At 54.1% G+C, this 27,512-nt stretch overlaps 1 protein-coding gene across 5 annotated transcripts in view; it reads right to left on the reverse strand.

The window, feature by feature from the left end:
- Positions 1–27,512, reverse strand: part of KIF27 (kinesin family member 27) — a 202,743-nt gene that overhangs the window by 53,431 nt on the left and 121,800 nt on the right. For 4 of the 5 annotated variants that reach the window (XM_075318344.1, XM_075318327.1, XM_075318335.1 and 1 more), the window contains 2 exons: positions 26,354–26,467; positions 7,370–7,546 (listed from right to left, as the gene is read on the reverse strand). In XM_075318344.1, the coding sequence (XP_075174459.1) occupies positions 7,370–7,546; positions 26,354–26,467 (291 nt within the window). The remainder of the gene's footprint in view (positions 1–7,369; positions 7,547–26,353; positions 26,468–27,512) is intronic. The other variant, XM_075318353.1, reaches the window with a different exon arrangement.

Consider the following 27,512-nt stretch of genomic DNA (forward strand, 5'->3'; position numbering starts at 1 on the left):
ATGTTCTCCAAGTTCCTGCAGCTGCACCATGCATTAGAATCTCAAAATAGAACAATGCCGATTGTTATACAGCCAGACAGTGTAATCAATATAATAGGAACGCAGAGGAGTACTGCAGGCTGTATATTAATGGTATATGGGGGGCTCCTGTCAGTGTTTCTTGGGAGGCATACAAATGGGGCCTATATTAAATGGGTGGAGGATCTGTGAGAGATTGGAGAGGACAAATGGGATTACACCCTGCAATACGTTACCAAAGTATCTAACAGGGAGATGAGGCTCTCACAGATATATATTAGATATAGAGTTTACAAAACCCCTGTGTGGATGTATAAAGCGGGTGTCCTAATTGCACAGTAGAAGAGGCAAAGATTATACACATGCTGTGGGAGTGCCTACAGGGGTTTTGGATCATAGTATTAAACTTAATCCAATCAGTGATACAGGTGGTGGTACCCAGGAAGTGTGTGTGTGTGTGTGTGTGTGTGTGTGTGTGTGTGTGTGTGTGTGTGTGTGTGTGTGTGTGTGTGTGTGTGGTGGGCTACGTGGATGAAGTGGGGGCAGAGGATCATGAGAAAAAAGAGAATTTTGTTTACTTACCGTAAATTCCTTTTCTTATAGTTCCGACATGGGAGACCCAGACCATGGGTGTATAGCTTCTGCCTCCGGACACACAAAGTACTACACTAAAAAGTGTAGCTCCTCCCTCCGAGCATATACACCCCCTGGATAACCATATCTAGCCAGTTTAGTGCAAAAGCTGAAGGAGGACATCCACCCACAAGTAGAGATAGAGCAAAACCCGGAACAACCGGAACCTCTGTCTACAACAACAGCCGGTGAAAACACACGGAACAAGAAAACTGCCAACAGGCAACAGGGAGGGTGCTGGGTCTCCCATGTCGGAACTATAAGAAAAAGAATTTACGGTAAGTAAACAAAATTCTCTTTTTCTTCATCGTTCCTTATGGGAGACCCAGATCATGGGACGTCTCAAAGCAGTCCATGGGTGGGAAATAAACAGAAAACTGAGAAGTAGGCAAAACCTAACTTCACAAATGGGCGACAGCCGCCTGAAGGATGCGTCTGCCCAAGCTCGCATCTGCCGAAGCATGAGCACGCACTTGGTAGTGCTTCGAAAAGGTGTGCAGACTAGACCAAGTGGCAGCCTGACAGACCTGCTGAGCCGTAGCCTGGTGCCTGAAAGCCCAAGAGGCACCGACAGCTCTGGTCGAGTGCGCCTTGATCCCCGGCGGGGGAGGCACCTGAGTACACTGGTAGGCATCGGATATGGCCGACCTAATCCAACGAGCTAGGGTCGGTTTAGAAGCCGAGAGACCCTTGCGCTGACCTGTTGTCAGCACAAAAAGAGAGGTGCACCGCCTAAGAACAGCGGTGCGTGACACATAGATCCGGAGCGCCCGCACCAGATCTAAAGTATGCAACGCTTTCTCAAAGCGATGCACAGGGGCCGGACAAAAGGAAGGCAATGAAATGTCTTGGTTAAGGTGGAAAGGAGAAACCACCTTAGGGAGAAAGTCCGGAGTCGGACGGAGAACCACCTTGTCTTTGTGAAAAACCAAAAAAGGTGACTCCGAAGAGAGTGCAGCCAAATCAGAGACTCTCCTGAGAGAAGTTATGGCCACCAGAAAGACGACTTTCTGTGAAAGTCGAAACAAAGAAACCTCCCTAAGAGGCTCAAAGGGGGGTTTCTGTAAGGCCGTGAGGACCAGATTAAGGTCCCAGGGATCCAAAGGCCGCCGGTAAGGTGGAATGATGTGAGATGCGCCCTGCATGAAGGTGCGCACTTGGGCCAGTCGGGCGATACGCCGCTGGAACAACACTGACAGAGCAGAGACCTGTCCCTTAAGGGAATTGAGGGATAGGCCTAGCTGCAGACCGGACTGTAGAAAGGACAGGATGGTCGGCAAGGAAAAAGGCCAAGGGACATGCCCGGAAGAACGACACCAGGACAGGAAAATTCTCCAAGTCCTGTGGTAAATCCTGGCCGAGGAAGACTTCCGAGCCTGAGTCATAGTGGAGATGACTTCGGGAGGAATGCCGGAAGCCGTCAGGATCCAGGACTCAAGAGCCACGCCGTCAATCTGAGAGCCGCAGAATTCTGGCGGAAAAACGGACCTTGTGAGAGAAGGTCTGGGCGGTCCGGGAGATGCCACGGCACCTCTACGGACAGACGGAGCAGGTCTGGGTACCAAGCTCGCCTGGGCCAGTCCGGAGCAATGAGTATGACCCGACGGCCCTCCATTCTGATCTTGCGCAGGACTCTGGGCAAGAGAGCTAGAGGGGGAAATACGTAAGATAGACGGAACTGGGACCAATCCTGAACCAGCGCGTCCGCTGCAAAGGCCTGAGGATCGTGGGAGCGAGCCACGTAAACCGGGACCTTGTTGTTGTGCCGGGATGCCATTAGATCCACTTCCGGAGTGCCCCACTTGCGGCAGATCGACCGGAACACTGCCGGATGCAGAGCCCACTCGCCGCTGTCCACGGTTTGACGGCTGAGATAATCTGCCTCCCAGTTTTCTACGCCTGGGATGTGGACTGCGGATATGGTGGACTTGGAGTCCTCCGTCCATTGAAGGATACGTTGAACCTCCAACATTGCCAGGCGGCTGCGAGTCCCGCCCTGGTGATTGATGTAGGCAACTGCTGTCGCGTTGTCTGACTGGACTCGAATGTGCTTGCCCGCCAACAGGCGGTGAAAGGCTACGAGAGCTAGGAGCACAGCTCTGATTTCCAGCACATTGATCGAGAGGGCTGATTCGGACGGAGTCCAGGTGCCCTGTGCTCGGTGGTGGAGAAATACTGCTCCCCAGCCGGATAGACTGGCATCCGTGGTGAGAATCACCCAGGACGGGATCAGGAAGGAGCGTCCCTGAGACAGAGAGAGGGGCCGAAGCCACCACTGAAGAGAGCTCCTGGTCTGTGGCGACAGAGCCACTAACCTGTGCAAGGAGGAAGTCCGCTTGTCCCAACAGCGGAGAATGTCCAGCTGCAGAGGGCGCAGATGGAACTGGGCAAAGGGAACCGCTTCCATTGACGCCACCATCTGACCCAGCACCTGCATGAGGTGCCTGATGGAATGACGGCGGGGCCTCAACAGAGAGCGCACCGCCAGATGGAGGGACTGCTGTTTGACTAAGGGCAGCTTCACAAGTGCCGGCAGAGTCTCGAATTGCATCCCTAGGTACGTAAGTTTTTGGGTCGGGGTCAGAGTGGACTTGGGCATATTGACAAGCCACCCGAATTGAACAAGCGTAGCGAGAGTGAGCGAGACACTCCGCTGACAGTCTGCACTGGATGAAGCCTTGACAAGAAGGTCGTCCAGGTAAGGAATCACTGCCAACCCCTGGAGGTGCAGAACCGCAACCACTACTGCCATGACCTTGGTAAATACTCGAGGGGCCGTGGCTAACCCGAAGGGGAGAGCCACGAATTGGAAATGTTCCTCTCCGATTGCAAAACGTAGCCAACGCTGGTGTGAAACTGCAATTGGCACATGCAGATAGGCATCTCTGATGTCGATGGATGCCAGGAAATCTCCTTGGGTCATTGAGGTAATGACTGATCGCAGAGACTCCATGCGAAAATGCCGCACCTGAACATGCTTGTTGAGAAGCTTGAGATCCAGGATGGGCCGGAAGGAACCGTCCTTTTTGGGGACTAGGAAGAGATTTGAGTAAAAACCTCTGAACCGTTCCCTGGCGGGAACCGGTACAATTACTCCGTTGGCCTGCAAGGATGCCACAGCCTGAGAGAAGGCGGCGGCCTTGGAGCAGGGGGGAGTTGACAGAAAGAATCTGTTTGGCGGGCTGGAAGAGAACTCTATCCTGTAGCCGTGGGAGATGATATCCCGCACCCACTGATCGGAGACGTGTTGAAACCACACGTCGCCAAAGTGGGAGAGCCTGCCACCGACCAAGGACGTTGCTGGCTCGGCCAGATAGTCAAGAGGAGGCTGCCTTGGTGGCAGCAGCTCCTGCGGACCTTTGTGGACTCGGCTTCTTGCGCCAGGTGGGCTTCTGGTCCTTGGCTGAGCTAGTGGACGAGGCCGAGGACTTAGAGGCCGCCCAGTTAGAGGAACGAAAGGAACGAAACCTCGACTGGTTCCTGCCCTGGACAGGTTTCCTGGGTTTAGTCTGTGGCAAGGAAGTACTCTTCCCGCCAGTAGCCTCCTTAATAATTTCATCCAGTTGTTCACCGAACAGCCTGGACCCAGCAAATGGGAGCCCAGCAAGGTACTTCTTTGAAGAAGCATCTGCCTTCCACTCTCGAAGCCACAAGATCCTGCGGATAGCGAGGGAATTAGCGGAGGCCACCGCAGTGCGGTGAGAAGCCTCCAGCATGGCAGACATGGCGTAGGCTGAAAAGGCTGAAGCCTGGGAAGTTAAGGCAACCAATTCAGGCATAGAGTCCCTAGTGAGGGAATGCATCTCCTCTAGGGAAGCAGAGATGGCTTTGAGAGCCCACACTGCTGCAAAGGATGGGGAGAACGAGGCCCCTGCCGCCTCATAGACAGACTTGGCCAGGAGGTCAACCTGGCGGTCAGTGGGATCCTTAAGTGAGGTGCCATCAGCCACAGATACAACTGTCCAGGCTGAGAGTCTAGACACTGGAGGGTCTACCTTTGGTGAGTGAGCCCACTCCTTGACCACCTCTGGTGGAAAGGGAAAACGGTCATCAGAACCACGCTTAGGGAAGCGTTTGTCAGGACAGGCTCTGGGCTTGGACACAGCGGCTTGAAAACTGGAGTGGTTAAAGAACACACTCCTTGTTCTCTTAGGCAAGGTAAACTGGTGCTTTTCTGCCAGAGAGGGTTGCTCCTCTGATTCTGGCGGATTGAGGTCCAGTACAGAATTAATGGACGCAATCAAATCACTAACATCTGCGTCACCCTCGGTCAGATCAATGGGGCACATGGAGGTAGCGTCCGAGCCCCCAGTAAAGACATCCTCCTCGTCCTGCGAGTCGGCTCGTGAATTGGAGCCGCGGGACGAGGAAGGAGAGGGGACCCTGCGTCTCCTTTTAGGAGGACGGGGTCTGGGAGCAGATGCAGAATCCTCTATGAGCTCTGCAGAGCGAGCCGGAGCAGCAGAGGCGCCCTGAGAAGGGAGCTGATTCTACCCAAGCCGGGGGTTCAGCCACCGGGGCCGGAGCAGCTGGAGGGACCACTGGGGAGACTCCAGGCTAAGGCACCACCATGTTAGAGCAGGCATCACAATGTGGATATGTGCTCGGTTCAGGCAGTACGAGCTTACATGCAGTGCATATTGAGTACAGCCTTGCAGCCTTGCTCCTAGTGTGAGACATGCTGCTGAGGTGGAGGCTCTGTAGTAAAGAACACACTCCTTCAGAATGACCCCCAGAGAGTGTATAAGGAAATCCACAACCAGAGGTTGTGGCTTACCAGACCGTTTTGTGTGCCCTCCGGATCCCACAGCTCGGACCCCCAGATAGGTTGCAGAGATGCAGCAGCCAGCGCCGATCAGTGTGAGAACGCTGATAAAATGGCGCCGGAGTGAGGAGGGGGGGGGCCTAGTCCAAGAGCGGGAACCGGAGGGCCAAGGAGATATACAGGGGAGGGAAACATCTCCTCAGAGAGGAGTGTCCTCCCCTGTGCTGAACGGCCGGTGGGCGGCGCCGCACTGTCCCTCTGCATGACTGACATGCAGGGGCAGTGAAAACGAAAGTAGGCCGCAGCCGAAGCCGGGGCCTAAATTTTTCAATGCGGCCGGCGAGCAGGCACCCTCGGCGCGGTTCTCAGGTGAAAACCAGAGAACCGGCCGGAAATGTCACCAAAGTAACCTGACACACTCTCCCCAACAATAAAGATGCAAAGGACCCCCTGCAATAACGTCTCAAATACTTAGCTTGTGAGACGCAGGGCCAGGTCCCTGAGGGATGAGTGCTCCGTCCGGCAGGGTCCTGAAAGGGCTGCGGATGGAGACCGGTCTCCTGCGAAGCAGTGAGAACCATGCTGGCTCCCACTTCAAGCCAGAGCCCGAGGGATGGTGAAGGAGCGCGGCATGTAAGGCTCCAGCCTTGAAATCAACCTTAACAACACCGCCGACACAGTGGGGTGAGAAGGGACATGCCGGGAGTCCAGACATGGACCCGCTTTTCTTCCAACTCTTTAAAATCAAAAATCAGATGAGAATGCATGTGTGGATGTGTGACCTCCTGAACACAAAGCATTGAACTGGCTAGATATGGTTATCCAGGGGGTGTATATGCTCGGAGGGAGGAGCTACACTTTTTAGTGTAGTACTTTGTGTGTCCTCCGGAGGCAGAAGCTATACACCCATGGTCTGGGTCTCCCATAAGGAACGATGAAGAAAAAGCAGATGCGCAGTTGCTATATGCGGCCAGGAAACTTATTGCCTCGTACTGGCTGTCAGAAAAGGCACCGAATCGTAAGGAATTTGTTCAGAAAGTTAATTTCATTATTCTTACAGAAAGAATTATCTATCTTAAGAGGGGTAGAAGAAAATAATATGAAAAGATACGAAACAAGTGGCTGGAGGTCCCAGGATAAGCATCACTTGAATTACTGAAAGATAGGCTGTTGGAGTTATAAGATCTATAGGAAAGCTAATGGACGCTGATATATAAGAAGAATGGTTCATTATGAAGGAAAGGAGAGTCAGGAGGTGTAAGTACAGTAGGTGAGACTGTCAACCGGGGAGGGTGGCGGGCTTGGGGTTGGGATGTTTTTGTGAGGCAACTTCTTGCAAAGTGTTTTCAATTTTTGTAATGTAAATGTTTAAAATGCAATAAAAATGTATCTGATTTAAAAAAAAAAAAAAAAAAAAGATAAAGAGGCGGATGTAAGCAGTGTAGCTAACTTTTAAATAGAAAAATTGCTTCACAGGACCCAGTCCATCAGCCACTTCTGTCCAGGTGGCACAGGCTACTGAAGCTCTACAAACCGCCCCCAACCTTCCAGCATCCACGGCTCTTCTTTTGATTAGTCGGCCTGGTACGCCATCACATTAGCATCACGCCACAAGGATGACGGCACATCAGTCTGGCAAATCAAAAGAAGATTTGCAGATGCCAAGAGGTAGCAGGTGGTCGTCAGGTTTACCATCCAGCAGCAACAGATTATGGACCAGTCCAGTGGATTTGGATCCTGTGAATCGATTTCCACCATCTCTACTTGCAGATAATGCCATTGTGCTTACTTCATAGCTAGAAAGCCATCCACAAATGCACCACACATGCATTTCTGTACCTGAGAGCACAGATGATGTGCAATATACCCTACACTAAACCAAAGGCAGGTCGCCACTCTAGTGGAAGCATGGCAAGACGAAACAACAATGATGAATGTGATAATCTACCACACCTGACTTGATCGCAATTTTTTCATCTCCAAATGGCTTTTTTCTTTCAGCATGGCTTCCATTTTTGCAATGCTCTCTTCTCTTTTCTTTAAATCCTCTTCTAGCTCACTAAGTGCTTGGCGCTCCTTCAAGACGTTCTCAACTTCCTCATCAAGCCATTTCTTCTGCTCTTCCAATTTCTGAATAAAAGATGATAGAATATAGAAGTTCTGAGTGTGAGTGAATACATTCCAAAATCTACATATAAATACAAACAATGCTGGAAAAAAAAAGAATTTCTTTGTCGCTCCATTGGGAGACCCAGACAATTGGGTGTATAGCTTCTGCCTCCGGAGGCCACACAAAGTATTACACTGAAAAAGTGTAACCCCTCCCCTCTGCCTATACACCCTCCCATGGATCACGGGCTCCTCAGTTTTATGCTTTGTGTGGAAGGAGGCACACATCCACTCATGCATTCCCATTTTAGTCAGCAGCAGCTGCTGATTTTATCGGTTGGAAGAAAAGAGGGCCCCCACAGGGCCCCCGGCATGCTCCCTTCTCACCCCACTACGTCGGCGGTGCTGTTAAGGTTGAGGTACCCATTGCGGGTACAGAGGCTGGAGCCACATGCCGTTTTCCTTCACCATCCCTTAGAGGCTCTGGGAGAAGTGGGATCCTGACCGGTCATCCATTTACTGGGACCGGGCTCCCTCCGCAGCCCCTGTGGGAATCTGCCGGACAGGAGTCTACGTATCCTCAGGGACAGGGCCCTGCATCTATAAGGTACTCTGTGTCCCCATGGGGACTGTGCATGGAGCGCTTGTTTCACGGACGCTGCAGCAGCTGCTGGTTTGTGAAGACCGGGACTTCCGCGCCGACCGAGCCTGTTTGTCGGCCGCGGTATTAAATTTAGTCCCCGGCTTCATTGCGGCCTAGTACCATAACTCCCGCCCCCGGGCCTGCCAGTCAGGGGTAAGAGCGGGACGGCCGACCTGACGTCGGCAGTGAGGGCTGGAGCATACTTTATGTTTCCTCCCCCCCCCTCACTGATCACTGTGGGGCCCCAGATTCCCGCACTTTTCTAGTCGCCGCCCACGGCTCCCTCCTCCCCTGAGAGCTCCGGCAGCCATTTTTACACACATTCTGCCGGTGGAGGATTTTCAGGAACGAGCTCTGCAGCTCTGGGAGACCTAAGGCAGGGAATCTGGTGGACACACACTCCGCTTTGGGCGGTCGGTAAGCCACACCGGTCACCCGGTGCTGGTCCCCCTAGGGTGCCGGAATATATATATATATATATGTATATATTTCTTTCTGTTCGGCCGGGTTGTTTACCTTTGGCTATATACCCTCAGTGATCTCTCTCCTAGGAGACAACAGCATGTCGTCCACAAGGAGCAAGGGCGCTAAGGAAAAGGGTTTTTTTGCAACCTGTACCTCTTGTGGGGCTATGTTACCTGCGGGTTCCACCTACCCTCACTGTGAGCAATGCTCGACCCCTGTTGCACTTGCTCAGCCGGAGCCTCGGTCACTAGTGGGCCCCTCGGCTCAGGCAGACCCTCCTGCTTCCACTGTCCAGGCGGCAGGGACAGAGTTTGCAGTTTTTGCTGAGAAACTCTGAGTCACTTTCACAATCCATGGCTCAGTCTATGGACAAATGGTCTGCCAAGCTACTAGAAGCCTTGCAGTCCAGACCGGTCCTTACACAGGCCCCGGGCACTGTTGGATCATCGCCTCCAGGCCCCTCTCGGTCTGCGCCGCAGCGCGCTCCCAGGGTGGCCCCTAGGTCTCACGTGGAGGACTCCTGCATGGACCACAGTCCCAGACCGGCTAAGCGGGCTCGCTGGGAATCTTCCCCGACTTCCTCACACTGCTCGGGGTCTCAGCTTGAGGACTCTCTGGAGGACGAGGCGGACGTCGCAGCTCAGGGCTCTGACCCTGACGTTGCCCTCAATCTTGATACACCTGAGGGGGACGCCTTAGTAAATGATCTTATATCGTCCATCAACCAGGTGCTAGATCTTTCTCCCCCACCTCCACCTATAGAGGAGTCGGCTTCGCAGCAGGAGAAACACCAGTTTAGGTTTCCCAAACGTACACGCAGTGCGTTTTTCGATCACTCTAACTTCAGAGATGCTGTCCAGAAGCACAGAGCATTTCCGGACAAGCGCTTTACTATGCGCCTTAATGACACACGTTACCCCTTCCCCTCTGACGTAGTTAAGGGTTGGGCTCAATGTCCCAAGGTGGATCCTCCAGTCTCTAGACTGGCGGCTAGATCTATAGTATCGGTTGCGGATGGCTCATCGCTCAAGGATGCTACTGACAGGCAGATAGAGCTCCTGGTGAAATCCATCTATGAAGCCACAGGCGCGTCCTTTGCCCCGGCCTTTGCAGCCGTGTGGGCACTCCAAGCTATCTCAGCTTGTCTGTCTGAGATTAATGCGGTCACACGTACCTCTGCTCCGCAAGTTGCGTTCTTGACTTCTCAGGCGTCGGCTTTTTCGTCCTATGCCATGAACGCCGTCCTGGACTCTGCTAGCCGTACAGCGGTGGCATCCGCTAATTCTGTGGCAGTCCGCAGGGCCATGTGGCTACGCGAATGGAAGGCAGACTCTGCTTCCAAGAAGTTCTTAACCGGTTTGCCGTTTTCTGGCGACCGATTGTTTGGCGAACGATTGGATGAGATTATTAAGGAATCCAAGGGAAAGGACTCGTCCTTACCCCAGTCCAAACCGAAGAGACCTCAGCAACGGAAAATACAACCGAGGTTTCGGTCCTTTCGGCCCTCAGCCAAGTCCCAATCCTCTTCGTCCAACAGGCCAGAGAAAGGCCAGAGGAACTCCTATGCGTGGCGGTCTAAGTCACGCCCCCAAAAAACCGCCGGAGGCACTGCCTCCAGGGCGGCCTCCTCATGACTTTCGGCCTCCCCGAACCGCATCCTCGGTCAGTGGCAGGCTCTCCCGCTTTTGCGACGCCTGGTGGCCACATGTCCAAGACCGATGGGTGAGAGACATTCTGTCTCACGGTTACAGGATAGAGTTCAGCTCTCGTCCTCCGACTCGCTTCTTCAGAACATCTCCGCCCCCCTCTCGGGCCGGCGCACTTTTTCAGGCTGTGGCCGTTCTGAAGACAGAAGGAGTGGTGATTCCCGTTCCCCCTCAGGAACATGGTCACGGCTTCTACTCCAACTTGTTCGTGGTGCCAAAGAAGGACGGATCATTCCGTCCCGTTCTGGACCTCAAACTGCTCAACAGGCATGTGAGCACCAGAAGGTTTTGGATGGAATCTCTCCGCTCGGTCATCGCTTCGATGTCACAAGGAGACTTCCTAGCATCAATCGACATCAAGGATGCTTATCTCCATGTGCCGATCGCACCCGAAAATCAACGCTTCCTGCGTTTCGCAATCGGGGACGAACACCTTCAGTTTGTGGCACTGCCTTTCGGCCTGGCGACAGCCCCACGGGTCTTCACCAAAGTCATGGCATCCGTTGTGGCGGTCCTACACTCTCAGGGCCACTTGGTGATCCCTTACTTAGACGATCTCCTAGTCAGGGCACCCTCCCGGGTGGCGTGTCAACACAGCCTGACCGTCGCTCTGGCGACTCTCCAGCAGTTCGGGTGGCTCATCAACTTCCCAAAGTCCAAGTTGACACCGACCCAATCACTGACTTACCTCGGGATGGAGTTTCATACACAGTCAGCGTTAGTCAAGCTACCGCTGGACAAACAGCTTTCGCTGCAGACAGGGGTGCAAACTCTTCTTCGGGGTCAGTCACACCCCTTGAGGCGCCTCATGCACTTCCTGGGGAAGATGGTGGCAGCAATGGAGGCAGTGCCCTTCGCGCAGTTCCATCTGCGCCCACTCCAATGGAACATTCTCCGCAAATGGGACAGGAGGTCGACGTCCCTCGACAGGAACGTCTCTCTTTCCCTTGCAGCCAAAACCTCTCTTCAGTGGTGGCTTCTTCCCACTTCTCTATCGCAGGGAAAATCCTTCCTGCCCCCATCCTGGGCTGTGGTCACGACGGACGCGAGCCTGTCAGGGTGGGGAGCGGTTTTTCTCCACCACAGGGCTCAGGGAACCTGGACTCCGATAGAGTCTTCCCTTCAGATCAATGTTCTGGAGATAAGGGCAGTGTATCTAGCCCTATTGGCGTTCCATCGGTGGCTGGAGGGCAGGCAGATCCGCATACAGTCGGACAACGCCACGGCGGTCGCGTACATCAACCACCAGGGCGGCACGCGCAGCCGTCAAACCTTCCAGGAAGTCCGGCGGATTCTGCTGTGGGTGGAAGCCACAGCCTCCACCATCTCCGCAGTTCACATCCCGGGCGTAGAAAACTGGGAAGCAGATTTTCTCAGTCGTCAGGGCATGGATGCGGGGGAATGGTCCATTCACCCAGACGTGTTTCAAGAGATCTGTCGCCGCTGGGGAACGCCGGACGTCGATCTCATGGCGTCACGGCACAACCACAAGGTCCCGGCCTTCATGGCACGGTCTCAAGATCACAGAGCTCTGGCGGCGGACGCGTTAGTTCAGGATTGGTCGCAGTTTCGACTCCCTTATGTGTTTCCTCCTCTGGCGATGTTGCCCAGAGTGTTACGCAAGATCAGATCCGACTGTCGTCGCGCCATTCTCGTCGCTCCAGATTGGCCGAGGCGGTCGTGGTACCCGGATCTGTGGCATCTCACGGTGGGTCAGCCGTGGGCGCTTCCAGACCGCACAGACCTGCTGTCACAAGGGCCGTTTTTCCATCTGAATTCTGCGGCCCTCAACCTGACTGTGTGGCCATTGAGTCCTGGCTCCTAGCGTCGTCGGGGGTATCTCAGGATGTCATTGCCACTATGAGACAGGCCAGGAAACCAACGTCCGCCAAGATCTATTACAGGTCTTGGCGGATCTTCTTGTCCTGGTGCTCTGATAAGGGTTTTACTCCCTGGCCTTTTGCCTTACCCATTTTTCTTTCATTCCTTCAATCCGGAATGGACAAGGGTTTGTCACTCGGCTCTCTCAAGGGACAAGTATCGGCGCTCTCAGTATTTTTTCAAAAGCGCCTGGCAAGGCTTCCGCAGGTCAGCACGTTCCTGCAGGGAGTTTGCCACATAGTTCCACCCTACAAGCGTCCGCTGGAACCCTGGGACCTTAACAGGGTGCTAATGGCTCTTCAAAAACCACCTTTCGAGCCGCTGAGGGATGTCTCTTTATCACGTCTTTCGCAGAAGGTGGCATTTCTTGTGGCAATTACCTCACTCTGAAGAGTGTCGGAGCTTGCAGCGCTGTCATGCAAATCCCCCTTCCTGGTTTTTCACTAGGATAAGGTGGTTCTGCGTCCTGTCCCGGAATTTCTCCCTAAGGTGGTATCTCCTTTTCATCTCAATCAGGATATCTCCTTACCGTCATTTTGCCCTCATCCAGTTCACCAATGTGAAAAGGATTTGCATTCATTAGATCTAGTGAGAGCACTCCGGCTCTACGTGTCTCGCACGGCGCCCCTGCACCGTTCAGATGCGCTCTTTGTCCTGGTCCCTGGCCAGCGTAAGGGTTCGCAGGCTTCCAAGTCAACTCTGGCTCGGTGGATCAAGGAACCGATTCTTGAAGCCTACCGTTCTTCGGGGCTTCCTCTTCCTTCGGAGCTGAAAGCCCATTCTACCAGAGCCGTGGGTGCGTCCTGGGCATTGCGACACCGGGCTACGGCTCAGCAGGTGTGTCAGGCAGCTACCTGGTCTAGTCTGCACACCTTCACAAAACACTATCAAGTGCATACCTATGCTTCGGCAGATGCCAGTCTAGGTAGGCGAGTCCTTCAGGCGGCGATTGCCCACCTGTAGGAAGGGGCCGTTTTCGGCTCTCTTTTATTGAGGTATTCTTTTACCCACCCAGGGACTGCTTTTGGACGTCCCAATTGTCTGGGTCTCCCAATGGAGCGACAAAGAAGAAGGGAATTTTGTTTACTTACCGTAAATTCCTTTTCTTCTAGCTCCTATTGGGAGACCCAGCACCGGCCCCTGTTCCCTTTGGGCTGGTTGTTCTTTTGTGTACACATGTTGTTCATGTTGAATTGTTCTTTTGGTTATGGTTTCAGTTCTCCGAACATCCTTCGGATTGAATTTACCCTAGACCAATTTATAAGTTTCCTCCTTCCTGCTTTTGCACCAAAACTGAGGAGCCCGTGATCCACGGGAGGGTGTATAGGCAGAGGGGAGGGGTTACACTTTTTCAGTGTAATACTTTGTGTGGCCTCCGGAGGCAGAAGCTATACACCCAATTGTCTGGGTCTCCCAATAGGAGCTAGAAGAAAAGGAATTTACGGTAAGTAAACAAAATTCCCTTCTTTGTTTACTTACCGTAAATTCTTTTTCTTATAGTTCCGTATTGGGAGACCCAGACCATGGGTGTTTAGCTTCTACCTCCGGAGGACACACAAAGTACTACACTTAAAAGTGTAGCTCCTCCCCCTGAGCTTATACACCCCCTGGTGAGCAGACCCAGCCAGTTTAGTGCAAAAGCTGAAGGAGAATAGCCACCCACAAGTAGAACAGAGCAAAAGCCGGAACAACCGGAGACTCTGTCCACGACAACAGCCGGTGATAACATGCGGAACAAGAAAATTGCCAACAGGCAACAGGGAGGGTGCTGGGTCTCCCAATACGGAACTATAAGAAAAAGAATTTACGGTAAGTAAACAAAATTCTCTGTTTCTTTATCGTTCCTTTGGGAGACCCAGACCATGGGACGTTCCAAAGCAGTCCCTGGGTGGGAAATAAACCGAAAAAAGGCAAGAAGTAGGCAGAACCTAACTTCACAAATGGGCGACAGCCGCCTGAAGGATGCGTCTGCCCAAGCTCGCATCTGCCGAAGCATGAGCATGCACTTGGTAGTGCTTCGAAAAGGTATGCAGGCTAGTCCAAGTGGCAGCCTGACAGACTTGTTGAGCCGTAGCCTGGTGCCTGAAAGCCCAACAAGAGGCACCAACAGCTCTGGTCGAATGTGCCTTGATCCCCGGCGGGGGAGGCACCTGAGAACTCTGGTAGGCGTCCGAAATGGTCGAGCTAATCCAACGGGCTAAGGTCGGCTTAGAAGCAGAGAGGCCCTTGCGCCGACCTGTGGTTAGCACAAAAAGAGAAGTGCACCGCCTAAGAGCAGCGGTGCGAGACACATAGATCCGGAGCGCACGCACTAGATCCAGAGTATGCAGCGCTTTTTCAAAGCGATGAACAGGAGCCGGATAAAAGGAAGGTAGGGTAATGTCCTGGTTAAGGTGGAAAGGAGAGACCACCTTAGGAAGAAAATCCGGAGTCGGACGGAGAACAACCTTGTCTTGATGAAAAGCTAAAAAAGGTGACTCCGAAGAGAGCGCGGCCAAATCAGAGACTCTCCTGAGGGAAGTTATGGCCACCAGAAAAACCACTTTCTGTGAAGACGATGCAAAGAGACCTCCCCAAGAGGCTCAAAGGGGGGTTTTTGCAAAACCGTGAGAACTAAATTAAGATCCCAGGGATCCAAGGGCCGCCGGTAAGGCGGAATGATGTGAGACGCGCCTTGCATGAAGGTGCGGACCTGAGCCAGCCGAGCGAGACGCCGCTGGAACAGAACTGACAGAGCTGAGACTTGTCCCTTGAGAGAGTTGAGGGACAGTCCTAGCTGCAGACCGGACTGTAGAAAAGACAGAAGGGTCGGCAACGAGAATGGCCAAGGAGGATGGTCAGTAGAGCGACACCAGGACAGGAAAATTTTCCAAGTCCTGTGATAGATCTTAGCGGAGGAAGACTTACGGGCCCGAGTCATAGTGGAGATGACTTCAGGAGGGATACCAGAAGCCGTCAAGATCCAGGACTCAAGAGCCACGCCGTCAATTTGAGAGCCGCAGAATTCAGGCGGAAAAACGGACCTTGTGAGAGTAGGTCTGGACGGTCTGGGAGATGCCACGGCATCTCTACGGACAGATGGAGCAGGTCTGGATACCAAGCTCGCCTGGGCCAGTCCGGTGCAATAAGGATGACTCGACAGCCCTCCATTCTGATCTTGCGCAGAACTCTGGGCAAGAGAGCTAGAGGGGGAAACACGTAGGACAGACGAAACTGGGACCAGTCTTGAACCAGTGCGTCCGCGGCGAATGCCTGATGGTCGTGGGAGCGAGACACGTAAACAGGAACCTTGTTGTTGTGACGGGATGCCATTAGGTCCACGTCCGGAGTGCCCCATTTGAGGCAGATTGACTGAAACACTGCCGGGTGCAGGGACCACTCGCCACCGTCCACGGTTTGACGGCTGAGATAATCTGCCTCCCAGTTTTCCACGCCTGGGATGTGGACTGCGGATATGGTGGACTTGGAGTCCTCCGCCCATTGAAGGATGCGTTGTACTTCCAACATCGCCAGGCGGCTGCGTTTCCCGCCTTGGTGATTGATGTAGGCAACCGCTGTCGCGTTGTCTGACTGGACTCGAATGTGCCTGCCCGCCAACAGGTGGTGAAAAGCTAGGAGAGCTAAAAGTACGGCTCTGGTTTCCAGCACATTGATTGAAAGGGCTGACTCGGACGGAGTCCAAGTGCCCTGTGCTCTGTGGTGGAGATATACCGCTCCCCAGCCGGATAGACTGGCATCCGTGGTGAGAATCACCCAGGACGGGGCCAGGAAGGAACGCCCCTGGGACAGGGAGAGAGGCCGAAGCCACCACTGAAGAGAGCTCCTGGTTTGTGGCGACAGAGCCACTAACCTGTGTAAGGAGGAAGGCCGCTTGTCCCAACAGCAGAGAATATCCAGCTGCAGGGGGCGCAGATGGAACTGGGCAAAGGGAACAGCCTCCATGGACGCCACCATTTGACCCAGCACCTGCATCAGACGCCTGAGGGTATAACGGCGGGGCCTCAGGAGAAAGCGCACCGCTAGCTGGAGGGACTGCTGTTTGACTAAGGGCAACTTCACAAGTGCCGTCAAGGTCTCGAACTGCATCCCTAGGTACGTGAGCCTCTGGGTCGGAGTCAGAGTGGATTTGGGCAGATTGACCAGCCACCCGAATTGAGCTAGAGTGGAGAGAGTGAGCGAGACACTCCGCTGACAGTCTGCGCTGGATGAAGCCTTGACTAGAAGATCGTCCAGGTAAGGAATCACTGCCAACCCCTGGAGGTGCAGAACTGCAATCACCGCTGCCATGACCTTGGTGAATACCCGAGGGGCCGTGGCCAACCCGAAGGGGAAAGCCACGAATTGGAAGTGATCTTCTCCTACTGCAAAACGTAGCCAACGCTGGTGTGACACTGCAATTGGCACATGCAGATAGGCATCTCTGATGTCGATGGATGCCAGGAAATCCCCTTGGGACATAGAGGCAATGACTGATCGCAGAGACTCCATGCGAAAGCGCTGCACCTGAACATGCTTGTTGAGAAGCTTCAGATCCAGGATGGGCCGGAAGGTACCGTCCTTTTTGGGAACTAGGAAGAGATTTGAGTAGAAACCTCTGAACCGTTCCCGGGCGGGAACCGGTACAATTACTCCATTGGCCTGTAAGGCTGCCACGGCCTGTGAGAAGGCGGCGGCCTTGGAGCGGGGGGGGGGTTGAGAGAAAAAATCTGTTTGGTGGACTGGAAGAGAATTCTATCCTGTAGCCATGGGAGATGATATCTCTCACCCACTGATCGGAGACGTGTTGAAACCAAGCGTCGCCAAAGTGGGAGAGCCTGCCACCGACTAAGGACGTCGCTGGAGCAGGCAGATAGTCACGAGGAGGCTGCCTTAGTGGCAGCAGCTCCTGCGGTCTTCTGTGGACGCGCTTTTGTGCGCCAGTTGGATTTCTGGTCCTTGGCTGAGTTAGTGGACGAGGCCGAGGGCTTAGAGGACGACCAGTTGGAGGAACGAAAGGAGCGAAACCTCGACTGATTCCTACCCTGGGCAGGTTTCCTGGCTTTAGTTTGAGGCATGGAAGTACTCTTCCCGCCAGTAGCTTCCTTAATAATTTCATCCAGCTGTTCTCCGAACAGCCGGGACCCAGCAAAAGGGAGCCCAGCAAGGTACTTCTTTGAAGAAGCATCTGCCTTCCACTCTCGAAGCCACAAGATTCTGCGGATAGCGAGGGAATTTGCCGAAGCCACCGCAGTGCGGTGAGAAGCCTCCAGCATGGCAGACATGGCATAGGATGAAAAGGCCGAAGCTTGGGAAGTTAAGGTATCCATTTCGGGCATAGATTCCCTCTTAAGGGAATGCATCTCCTCTAGAGAAGCAGAGATGGCCTTGAGAGCCCACACTGCTGCAAAAGTCGGAGAAAACGCGGCCCCCGCCGCTTCATACACGGATTTGGCCAGAAGGTCAATCTGGTGGTCAGTGGAATACTTAAGGGAAGTGCCATCAGCCACCGACACAACGGTCCAGGCTGCGAGCCTAGACACTGGAGGGTCTACCTTTGGGGACTGAGCCCACTCCTTGTCAGGACAGGCCCTGGGCTTGGTCACAGCGGCCTAAAAACTGGAGTGGTTAAAGAACACACTCTTTGCTCTCTTAGGCAAGGTAAACTGGTGCTTTTCTGCCAGAGAGGGTTGCTCCTCTGATACTGGCGGATTGAGATCCAGTACAGAATTAATAGAAGCAATCAAGTCACTAAGATCTGAGTCACTTTCGGACAGATCACCGGGGCACATGGAGTTAGCGTCCGAGCCCCCTGTAAAGGCATCCTCCTCATCCAGCGAGTCAGCTCTGGAATCAGAGCCACGGGAGGAGGAGGGAGAGGGAACCCTGCGTCTCTTCTTAGGAGGACGGGGTCTGGGCCCTGATGATGAATCCTCTGTGAGCTCCGGTCCTGAGGGACCCCTAGCAGCAGAGGCACCCTGTGAAGGGGGCTGATGCATATTCATCAACGTCCTGGACAGAAGTCCCATGGACTCAGCAAAAGACTGGGAGATAGACCTAGAAAAGGATTCTACCCAAGCCGGGGGTTCAGCCACAGGAGCAGGAGCAGCCTGAGAAACCACTGGGGGTGAGACTCCAGGCTGTGGCACCGCCAAGTTAGAGCAGGCATCACAATGTGGGAAGGTGCTCGGTTCAGGCAACAGGAGCTTACATGCAGCGCATACAGCATAAAGCTTTGGGGCCTTGCTCCTCGTGTGAGACATGCTGCTGGAGTGGGGGCTCTGCCAGAGAATGAACCCCAGAGAGTATATACAGGGGTCCACAACCGGAGACCAGTTGTGGCTTACCAGACCGCTGGAGCGGTGTTGTGTGCCCTCCAGATCCCGAAGCCCGGACCCCCAAGCACAGCACCTCAGCAGAGATGCTGCAGACCAGCGCTGCAATGACTGATCGCAGAGAGAACGCTGAGAAAATGGCCGCCGGAGCGAAGAGAGGGGGCGGGACTTGCTTGAGGAGCGGGATCTGGAGGGCCATAGAGACCTACAGGGGAGGGGACACACACAGCAGTGGGGAGTGTCCCTCCCCTGTACAGAACGGCCGCCGGGAGGAGCCGAGCCTGTCCTTCTGCATGAGTGACATGCGAGGGCAGTGAAACAGAAACTAGGCCTCCGGCGAAGCCGGGGCCTAAATTTGAGCGGCGCGGCCGGCGCGCAGGCACCATCGGCGCGGTTCTCAGGCGACAGCTAGAGAACCCGCCGGAAATGTCAGTAAACACAATAAGCACACTCTCCCCCAACAATAAAGTACAGGGAACCCGAAATCTAAACGTCTCAGGTACTTAACTGCTGAGACGCAGGGCCAAGTCCCTGGGGATGAGTGCTCTGGTCCAGCAGGGTCCTGAAGGGCTGCGGATGGAGACTGGTCTCCTGCCAAGCATGGAGACCGTGCTGGCTCCCACTTCAAGCCAGAGCCCAGGAGGGATGGTGAAGGAGCACGGCATGTAAGGCTCCAGCCTAGGAATCAACCTTACAACACCGCCGACACAGTGGGGTGAGAAGGGACATGCCGGGGGTCCAGACGTGGACCCCACTCTTCAATCTCGTTCCAAAAGGAAAAAATCATATGAGAATGCATGTGTGGATGTATGCCTCCTGAACACAAAGCGATAAACTGGCTGGGTCTGCTCACCAGGGGGTGTATAAGCTCAGGGGGAGGAGCTACACTTTTAAGTGTAGTACTTTGTGTGTCCTCCGGAGGTAGAAGCTAAACACCCATGGTCTGGGTCTCCCAAAAGAACGATAAAGAAAAGAAGGATTTTTGTGTACTCACCGTAAAATCTCTTTCTCTGAGTCTTCATTGGGGGACACAGGACCATGGGTTATGCTGCTGTCACTAGGAGGCTGACACTAAGTAGACATGAAAAGTTAGCTCCTCCCTAGCAGTATACACCCCGAGCCGGAGGCGGGCTCAGATCAGTTTGTGCAGAAGCAGTAGGAGGAGTACCCGAATCACCATACATAAAACAAAGTTATAACTAAATTAATGCAGCCGTGCGAACAGGTGGTCTATGAACCTAAGACCCTGAAAATGGCAGGCAAATGCAATGAAAAACAACAACAACCAAGCAGGGTGGGTGCTGTGTCCCCCAATGAAGACTCAGAGAAAGAGATTTTACGGTGAGTACACAAAAATCCTTCTTTCTCTATCGTTTCATTGGGGGACACAGGACCATGGGACGTCCAAAAGCAGTCCCTGGGTGGGAATATCGAAGCACCGCCGCAGGGAGAATAAACAACGACCTCCCCCGGCGGGCATACATTACGACTGAATGTTGTCACCCTATTACAGGTGTGCAACTGCCGCCTGCAAAACCTTTCTCCCAAAAGCCGCATCTGCCGATGCTTGAGTGTGAACTTGGTAGAATCTGGTAAAGGTGTGCAGACTAGACCAGGTGGCGGCCTTGCAGACCTGATCGGCCGACGCCTGATGCCTAATCGCCCAAGAGGCTCCCACCGCTCGGGTAGAGTGAGCCCTTACCCCCCGAGGCGGAGACTTGTCCCGAATCCGATAGGCCTCAGATATGGCGGAACGGATCCATCTGGCAATTGTGGCCTTGGATGCCGCCTCACCCCTCTTGGGGCCCGAAGGAAGAACAAACAGACCATCCGACTTACGGAACGGCGCGGTCCTGGAGATGTAGATCCTAAGGGCGCGCACTAGGTCCAGGGTGTGCAGGGACCTCTCCAAGCTGTGGGAAGGTCCAGGACAAAAGGACGGAAGGACAATTTCTTCGTTTAGATGAAACGAGGAGACCACCTTCGGAAGGAAGGAGGGATCTGGCCGGAGAACCACTTTATCCTGGTGAAAAACCAGAAAGGGTGCACGACAAGAAAGAGCTGCCAGTTCTGACGTCCTTCGAATAGAAGTGACGGCAACGAGGAACACTACCTTCCAAGATAGGTGAGAAAGGGAAGAATCTCGCAGAGGCTCGAAGGGAGGACCCTGAAGGGACCCTAGGACTAGATTAAGGTCCCATGGTTCTAGAGGGCGACGATAAGGCGGGGCTAGGTGGGCAACTCCTTGGATGAAGGTCTTAACCTGCGGGCGAGAGGCTAGTGGCTTCTGAAAAAGAATTGTCAAAGCCGAAACCTGGCCTTTTAGTGTGGCTAGCGAGAGACCCGCATCTAGGCCGGACTGTAAGAATGCCAATAGCGAAGGAAGAGAGAAGGCGAGGGGAGAAGAAACTTTGTTCTCTTCGCACCACCTGAAGAAGACTTTCCACGTGCGGTAATAAATCTTTGAAGAAGAAGGTTTCCTGGCCTTAATCATTGTTTGTATCACTCTTGGAGCGAAACCAGCCTGAGCTAGAACCCAGGATTCAATGGCCAGGCCGTCAAACTTAGAACCCTTGAATTCTGATGGAAAAGGGGTCCCTGCTGAAGAAGATCGTGACGGTCTGGAAGACGCCAAGGGGTGTCTGCGAGGAGCTGAGTGAGTTCTGCGAACCATGCTCGCCTGGGCCAGTCCGGAGCCACCAGGATTACTGGTATTCCTTCCGCCTTGATCTTCTTGAGGACCCTCGGGATTAGAGGAAGTGGAGGGAAGATGTACGGGAGACTGAACTGGCCCCATGGCAGGGTGAGTGCGTCGACTCCTAACGCCAAGCTGTCGCGGCACCGTGCTACGAATTGCGGTACCTGACGGTTGAACCTGGAGGCCATTAGGTCTACATCTGGCACGCCCCATCTGCCGCAGATCTGGTTGAAGACTTCCTGATTGAGAGACCATTCGCCGGACGCGAGGCCTTCCCTGCTGAGGAAGTCCGCCGCCCAATTGTCCACGCCCGGGATGTGGACCGCTGAGATCAGAGAGTGATGACGCTCTGCCCAATGCAAAATCTTCCTGACTTCTCGCATCGCCCCGGCACTTCTTGTGCCTCCTTGGTGGTTGATGTACGCCACCGCCGTCGCATTGTCCGACTGGATCCTGATCGGGCAACCCTGAACTAGGTGCCGAAACTGCTGCAAGGCTAGCCGAATGGCCCTTATCTCCAGAATGTTGATCGGGAGAGAGCTCTCCCGCGGCGTCCAACGGCCCTGAGCTGTGTGATGGCGGAACACGGCTCCCCAGCCCTGGAGACTGGCATCGGTGGTCACTATTTTCCAGTGGAGCGGGAGGAATGACCTTCCTGATGTGAGATTGCGTTGATTGCTCCACCAGCTGAGTGAGTGGCGGGTCTCTGGCGAAAGAAGGATCCTGCGGTCCAGGGAAAAGGGAGATCTGTCCCATTCCTTCAGCAAGGCTAGTTGGAGGGGCCGGAGGTGGAACTGCGCAAAGGGAACGGCTTCCATTGCCGCTACCATACGCCCCAGGACTCGCATGCCGAACCTGATGGAAACTTGGCGCTGGCGCTGGAGAACGCGGATGCCTTGTTGCAGAGAGGAAATCTTTTCCTGTGTGAGGAAAACCCGACCTTGGGTGGTATCGAATACCATGCCTAAAAAGGTGATCCGCCGGCCCGGGGTCAGAAAGGACTTCTTTCGGTTGATCAGCCACCCTAACCGGGAGAGGGTGTCGATCGTGACCTGAACCCCCAGACGACAATCCTTGAACGACGAGCCTTTGATGAGCATATCGTCCAAGTACGGGATGACCATGACACCCCTGGAATGGAGGACGGACATGGCCGCCGCCATGATTTTCGTGAAGACCCTGGGAGCGGATGCGAGGCCGAAAGGAAGAGCCGTGAACTGGAAGTGATCCTCCGCTATCGCGAAGCGGAGGAACTGTTGGTGAGAGGTGGCTATAGGTATGTGAAGATAGGCGTCCCGAATATCCAGCGATGCCAGGAACTCGCCGATCTCCATGGACGCGATCACGGAGCGGAGTGACTCCATCCGAAACGGCCGCGACCTCACCGACCTGTTTAGCAGCTTTAGGTCGAGGACGGGGCGGGCGGACCCATCTTTCTTGGGGACCACGAAAATGTTGGAATAGAACCCTCTGAAACGTTCTGCGGGGGGAACTGGCACCACGACCCCGGCTTGAAGGAGGGAGTCTATGGCGTGAAAAAACGCACGCGCTCGTGCGGGAGCTTCGGGAGGACGGGAAAGGAAAAACCGATTCGGCGGCCTTGAGTCGAATTCGATTTTGTAGCCAGATGTGATGATCTCCCTGACCCAGGCATCCGCGGTCAGGGGGATCCACACATGCTGGAAGCGCAACAGACGTCCTCCCACTAGTCCGGCGCTGGAGCGCGCCGACCGCGAGTCACTTGGAGGAACGTCGGTGGTAACCGGAAGAGGATCTCGTGGGCTGGCGGGGGCGTGAACGCCAGGCGGGATTGGTCTTGAATGACGGGGTCTTCCTGTCTCTCGGAGGAGAGCGGCTTTTCCGCGGCTGGGGATTGGAGTTGAAGCTGCGAAAGGGGCGAAAACGAGCGGCGGGGCGCCGATTTAGGATGCGCTTGGGGCGCAATTGGGGGAGAGATGTACTCTTTCCCCCCGTTGCATCGGAGATCAACTTGTCCAGTCTCTCTCCAAAAAGACGTTCCCCTAGGAAAGGCAGAGAAGTCAGCGACTTCTTAGAGGCCGCGTTCCAGGAACGGAGCCAGAGCGCTCGGCGGATGGCCACGTTGTTGCTGGCGGCCTGGGCCGCGCAATTGGCAGATGCTAGGGCTGCGTTGAGCAGATACTCACCCGCGAGGGTAATCTGCGAGGAGATGAGGACCAGATCTGGATTGGCAGAAACTGCTCGGAGTCCGCCGCGTAGCGTGTCTGCCCAGGACATCAGTGCCTTCGCGACCCAAACCGAGGCAAAGGCTGGTGAGAGGGAAGTGCCCGCCGCCTCGAAGGCGGAACGGGCCAACCTGTCAATAGTACGGTCCGTGGGATCTCTGAGGGACGTACCGTCAGTGAGTGGAAGGACTGTGTGAGAGGATAGGCGGGAGATTGGGGGGTCGACCACAGGAGAGCCCGCCCAGTCCTTTTTAAGATCCTCTGGAAAAGGATAGTGTAGATTAATGTACCTGCTGCTGGTAAATACCTTGTCTGGCTGCTGCCTGTGGGTGCGCAGCAAGTCGGCAAATTCCGGATGTCCGCTGAAAGTGCTCTGTGGCCGCCTCAATCGCTTAAACGAGACTTGGGTGCTCTGAGAGGAGACAGGGTCCACTTGTACCTTTAGGGTCTGGTTCACTGCCTCCACCAGGCTATTCACCATACGCCGAATATCAGCCGCCTGCTCAGCGTCCTGCAGAGGTGCTGCATCGTCCTCATCATCGGAGCAGTCGGAAGGTTCCCGGGAGGAATGATGGGACGGACCTGGTGGTGAAGGTGAAACCTGCGAAGAGTCTGAAGACGAGACCTTACGGGTACGCTTCTGCGCAGCCGAGGAGGTCCCTGCAACGGGGCTTACTTGCTCCGGCGGCGGTAGCGTCGGGTCTGCAGGCGTCTGGGTAAGCGACGGCAGCAGGCGCAGTGCTTGCGCGATGGTCCGAGAAGCCTCAGAGAGGGACTCTACGGACTGGGACAGTGACGCTAGCCATGCGGGGGAGGGCGGGACGCAGGGGCCTGTAGCATCTGGCGCTGCGGTCTCAGAAGCGTCGGCCGAGGGGTCCTGCAGGTGCTGCGCGTTATCAGAACAGACGGAGCATAGTGGCTCGTCCTGGCCGTGGGAAAACTTGGTTTTGCAGGAGGAGCATGCAAAGAATAAGGCAAAGGGGGCCTGCTTGGGACGGGTGGACTTAGTATTAGGCATGGTGAAAGGATAACTCTCCCTGGTGCTGCTAGGAAGGAGACAGGAGAGGGTTAACTCGTCCCTATTAAGGGAAAAACGCTGTCTAGTGAGGGCTACTCCTGAGGAGCAGAGCTTACCCCGGTCCTGTGTGCCGCCCACCAGCCCAGCAGAGGGATCCTGGAGGAAGGAGCTACCAGAGATGCGGTGCAATATGGAAACGCCGGCGCTGCAGCTTCAGAGAAACAGCAATATGGCGCGGGGACGCTGGAGCAGGCTGGGGGAGGAGCGCCGAATCGGCGCGAAGAAAACGAAAGTAACCGCCCCCACTCTCAGCCAGGGGGCTGCAGGGTGGGGGGAAGCTGGGCCAGACAAGCGGCGGTCACAGCGCTGCGGCGGGGGGCGTGGCTAAGGTGCAAGCGCGGCTAGGCCGAGACCGGGGACTAAAGTTAGGAGCCGGCCGAGGAGGAGGGCAGGGAGCAGGGAACGATCCTACCTGACTCGGCGGCGGAGGTCCAGCAATGAAAGCGGTGCAGGCAGGGCACCCAGCCCCTGCCTGTGAACAGTGCCCTCGCCCTGGGAGACCGCATACTCCGGGAGAGAGCGTGTAAAAGGCAGGGAAGTGGACGTCATGATGGGGGAAGGAGCCCCCAGCAGCAGAGAGCAGCGGTGAGGGCCCATCAAAACACAGCGCGCTGCCATAATCCATCCCTGCTGAATGCCCCTGTAGGCCCATTGGGGTGATACCTCCGGGCGAATCAGGGGTGCCCACGACAAACCTGCCCACACGAACACCCCCGGGAGTGGTACCAGCGGGGGCGAACGGGGGAGAGGGCCCAAGATCTCAAACCCCTGCGACCCTGGGGAGTGGTACCGACAGGGCTGCGAAGTAAGAGTGACGAAAATACCTGCATAGAGAAAAAGGCAGGTATGAGAGCGCTGAGCGGCGCCGAAATAGTAGAAAAAACGCAAAAAAACAATTGGCTGAGGGGGGCCGAGACGGCCCACATCAGCCTCCTACGACACTAAGCTAAAAACTGATCTGAGCCCGCCTCCGGCTCGGGGTGTATACTGCTAGGGAGGAGCTAACTTTTCATGTCTACTTAGTGTCAGCCTCCTAGTGACAGCAGCATAACCCATGGTCCTGTGTCCCCCAATGAAACGATAGAGAAATCATTGTTTCACCTCTTCTCACAACTTACCCTAAAATGCATGGCACTGGCATTAGTGATTAAAGCTACTGTGCTGTATATTTGACATGTTTCCACTTCAGGGTTCAAACTGGTGATCTCTGGTTGTTGGTCGCTTTCCATTTTGGTTGGACCACAACCTTTTTGTGTTGGTCCAACTGCTGAAGGATCCCGTCTTTCTTTCTAATGCTCTGCCTTCTTGTGTCAGTTCTGACCATCGTTTGCGTGGTAGCACACGCCGCTCCATGTGACACCACGGTCACAAAAACTGTGACCCCGACGATCTATCGCACGATAGATTGTCTGGTGTAAAGCAGCCTTTAGAGTTCAGTCGTAACAATTTAATGCAGAAGGGCAAGGAAACAGTATCAATCCTAGCACTACGTAGAAATAGGCATAGTTATGCTATTATTTTTGCTCTGGTTTTGTAGGTTTTCCTACAATTTTGTAATAATAATAGAAAAAAAAGCAACTCTAAGCACTCACTCAATATAGCTTGTATGGCTGTGCAGAGTGGCGGAATAGCTCTATATTTATTTGCACTGCTTTATAGGCTCCATGCCCGTGTATAGGAGTCCAAAGTGGAATTAATCTGTAGCATATTACTTGTTAGCTACATAAGGAACTTTCAAGTAAGGTACTACCTAGGTCGTGAATTTGCTCCCATTCCTTCTCAGTGATAGGCAGCATTCCCCTGAATATAAAGCATTATCTGTAATGTAGAGGAAGCTCTTACCAGCTGGAGCTGGTCGGGAATACTTGAAGTACTCTTTCGGCGTCTAATGGCTGCGATCTCTTCGTTTTTCAGTCTCAGCATTTTCTGTTGTTGCTCATTCTTCAGTTGAAGCTCCTGAATGCAGAAAAACACATTAAATAAACTTACTATATATACACAAGCAAGATGGATTGAAGAAGGGAATTTTGTTTACTTACCGTAAATTCCTTTTCTTCTAGCTCTAATTGGGAGACCCAGACAATTGGGTGTATAGCTACTGCCTCCGGAGGCCACACAAAGTATTACACTTAAAAGTGTAAGGCCCCTCCCCTACTGCCTATACACCCCCCGTGGGATCACGGGCTCCTCAGTTTTAGTGCAAAAGCAAGAAGGAGGAAAGCCAATAAACTGGTTTAAGCAAATTCAATCCGAAGGAATATCGGAGAACTGAAACCATTCAACATGAACAACATGTGTATACAAAAAAACAGGGGCGGGTGCTGGGTCTCCCAATTAGAGCTAGAAGAAAAGGAATTTACGGTAAGTAAACAAAATTCCCTTCTTCTTTGTCGCTCTATTGGGAGACCCAGACAATTGGGATGTCCAAAAGCAATCCCTGGGTGGGTAAAATAATACCTCGTGATAGGGCCATAAAAACGGCCCTTTTCTACAGGTGAGCAATCGCCGCCTGAAGGACTTGTCTACCTAGGCTGGCGTCCGCCGAAGCATAGGTATGCACCTGATAATGCTTGGTAAAAGTGTGCAGACTCGACCAGGTAGCCGCCTGGCACACTTGCTGAGCCGTAGCCTGGTGCCGTAATGCCCAGGACGCACCCACGGCTCTGGTAGAATGGGCCTTCAGCCCTGATGGAACCGGAAGCCCCGCAGAACGGTAGCCTTCAAGAATTGGTTCCTTGATCCACCGAGCCAGGGTGGATTTGGAAGCCTGCAACCCTTTACGCTGGCCGGCGACAAGGACAAAGAGTGCATCCGAGCGGCGCAGAGGTGCCGTGCGGGAAATGTAGATTCTGAGTGCTCTCACCAGATCCAACAAATGCAAATCCTTTTCACATTGATGAACTGGACGAGGACACAAAGAAGGTAAGGAGATATCCTGATTGAGATGAAAGGGGGATACCACCTTAGGGAGAAACTCCGGAATCGGGCGCAGAACCACCTT

This window comes from Anomaloglossus baeobatrachus, chromosome 1 (genome assembly GCF_048569485.1).
Source record: "Anomaloglossus baeobatrachus isolate aAnoBae1 chromosome 1, aAnoBae1.hap1, whole genome shotgun sequence".
Lineage (NCBI taxonomy): Eukaryota > Metazoa > Chordata > Amphibia > Anura > Aromobatidae > Anomaloglossus > Anomaloglossus baeobatrachus.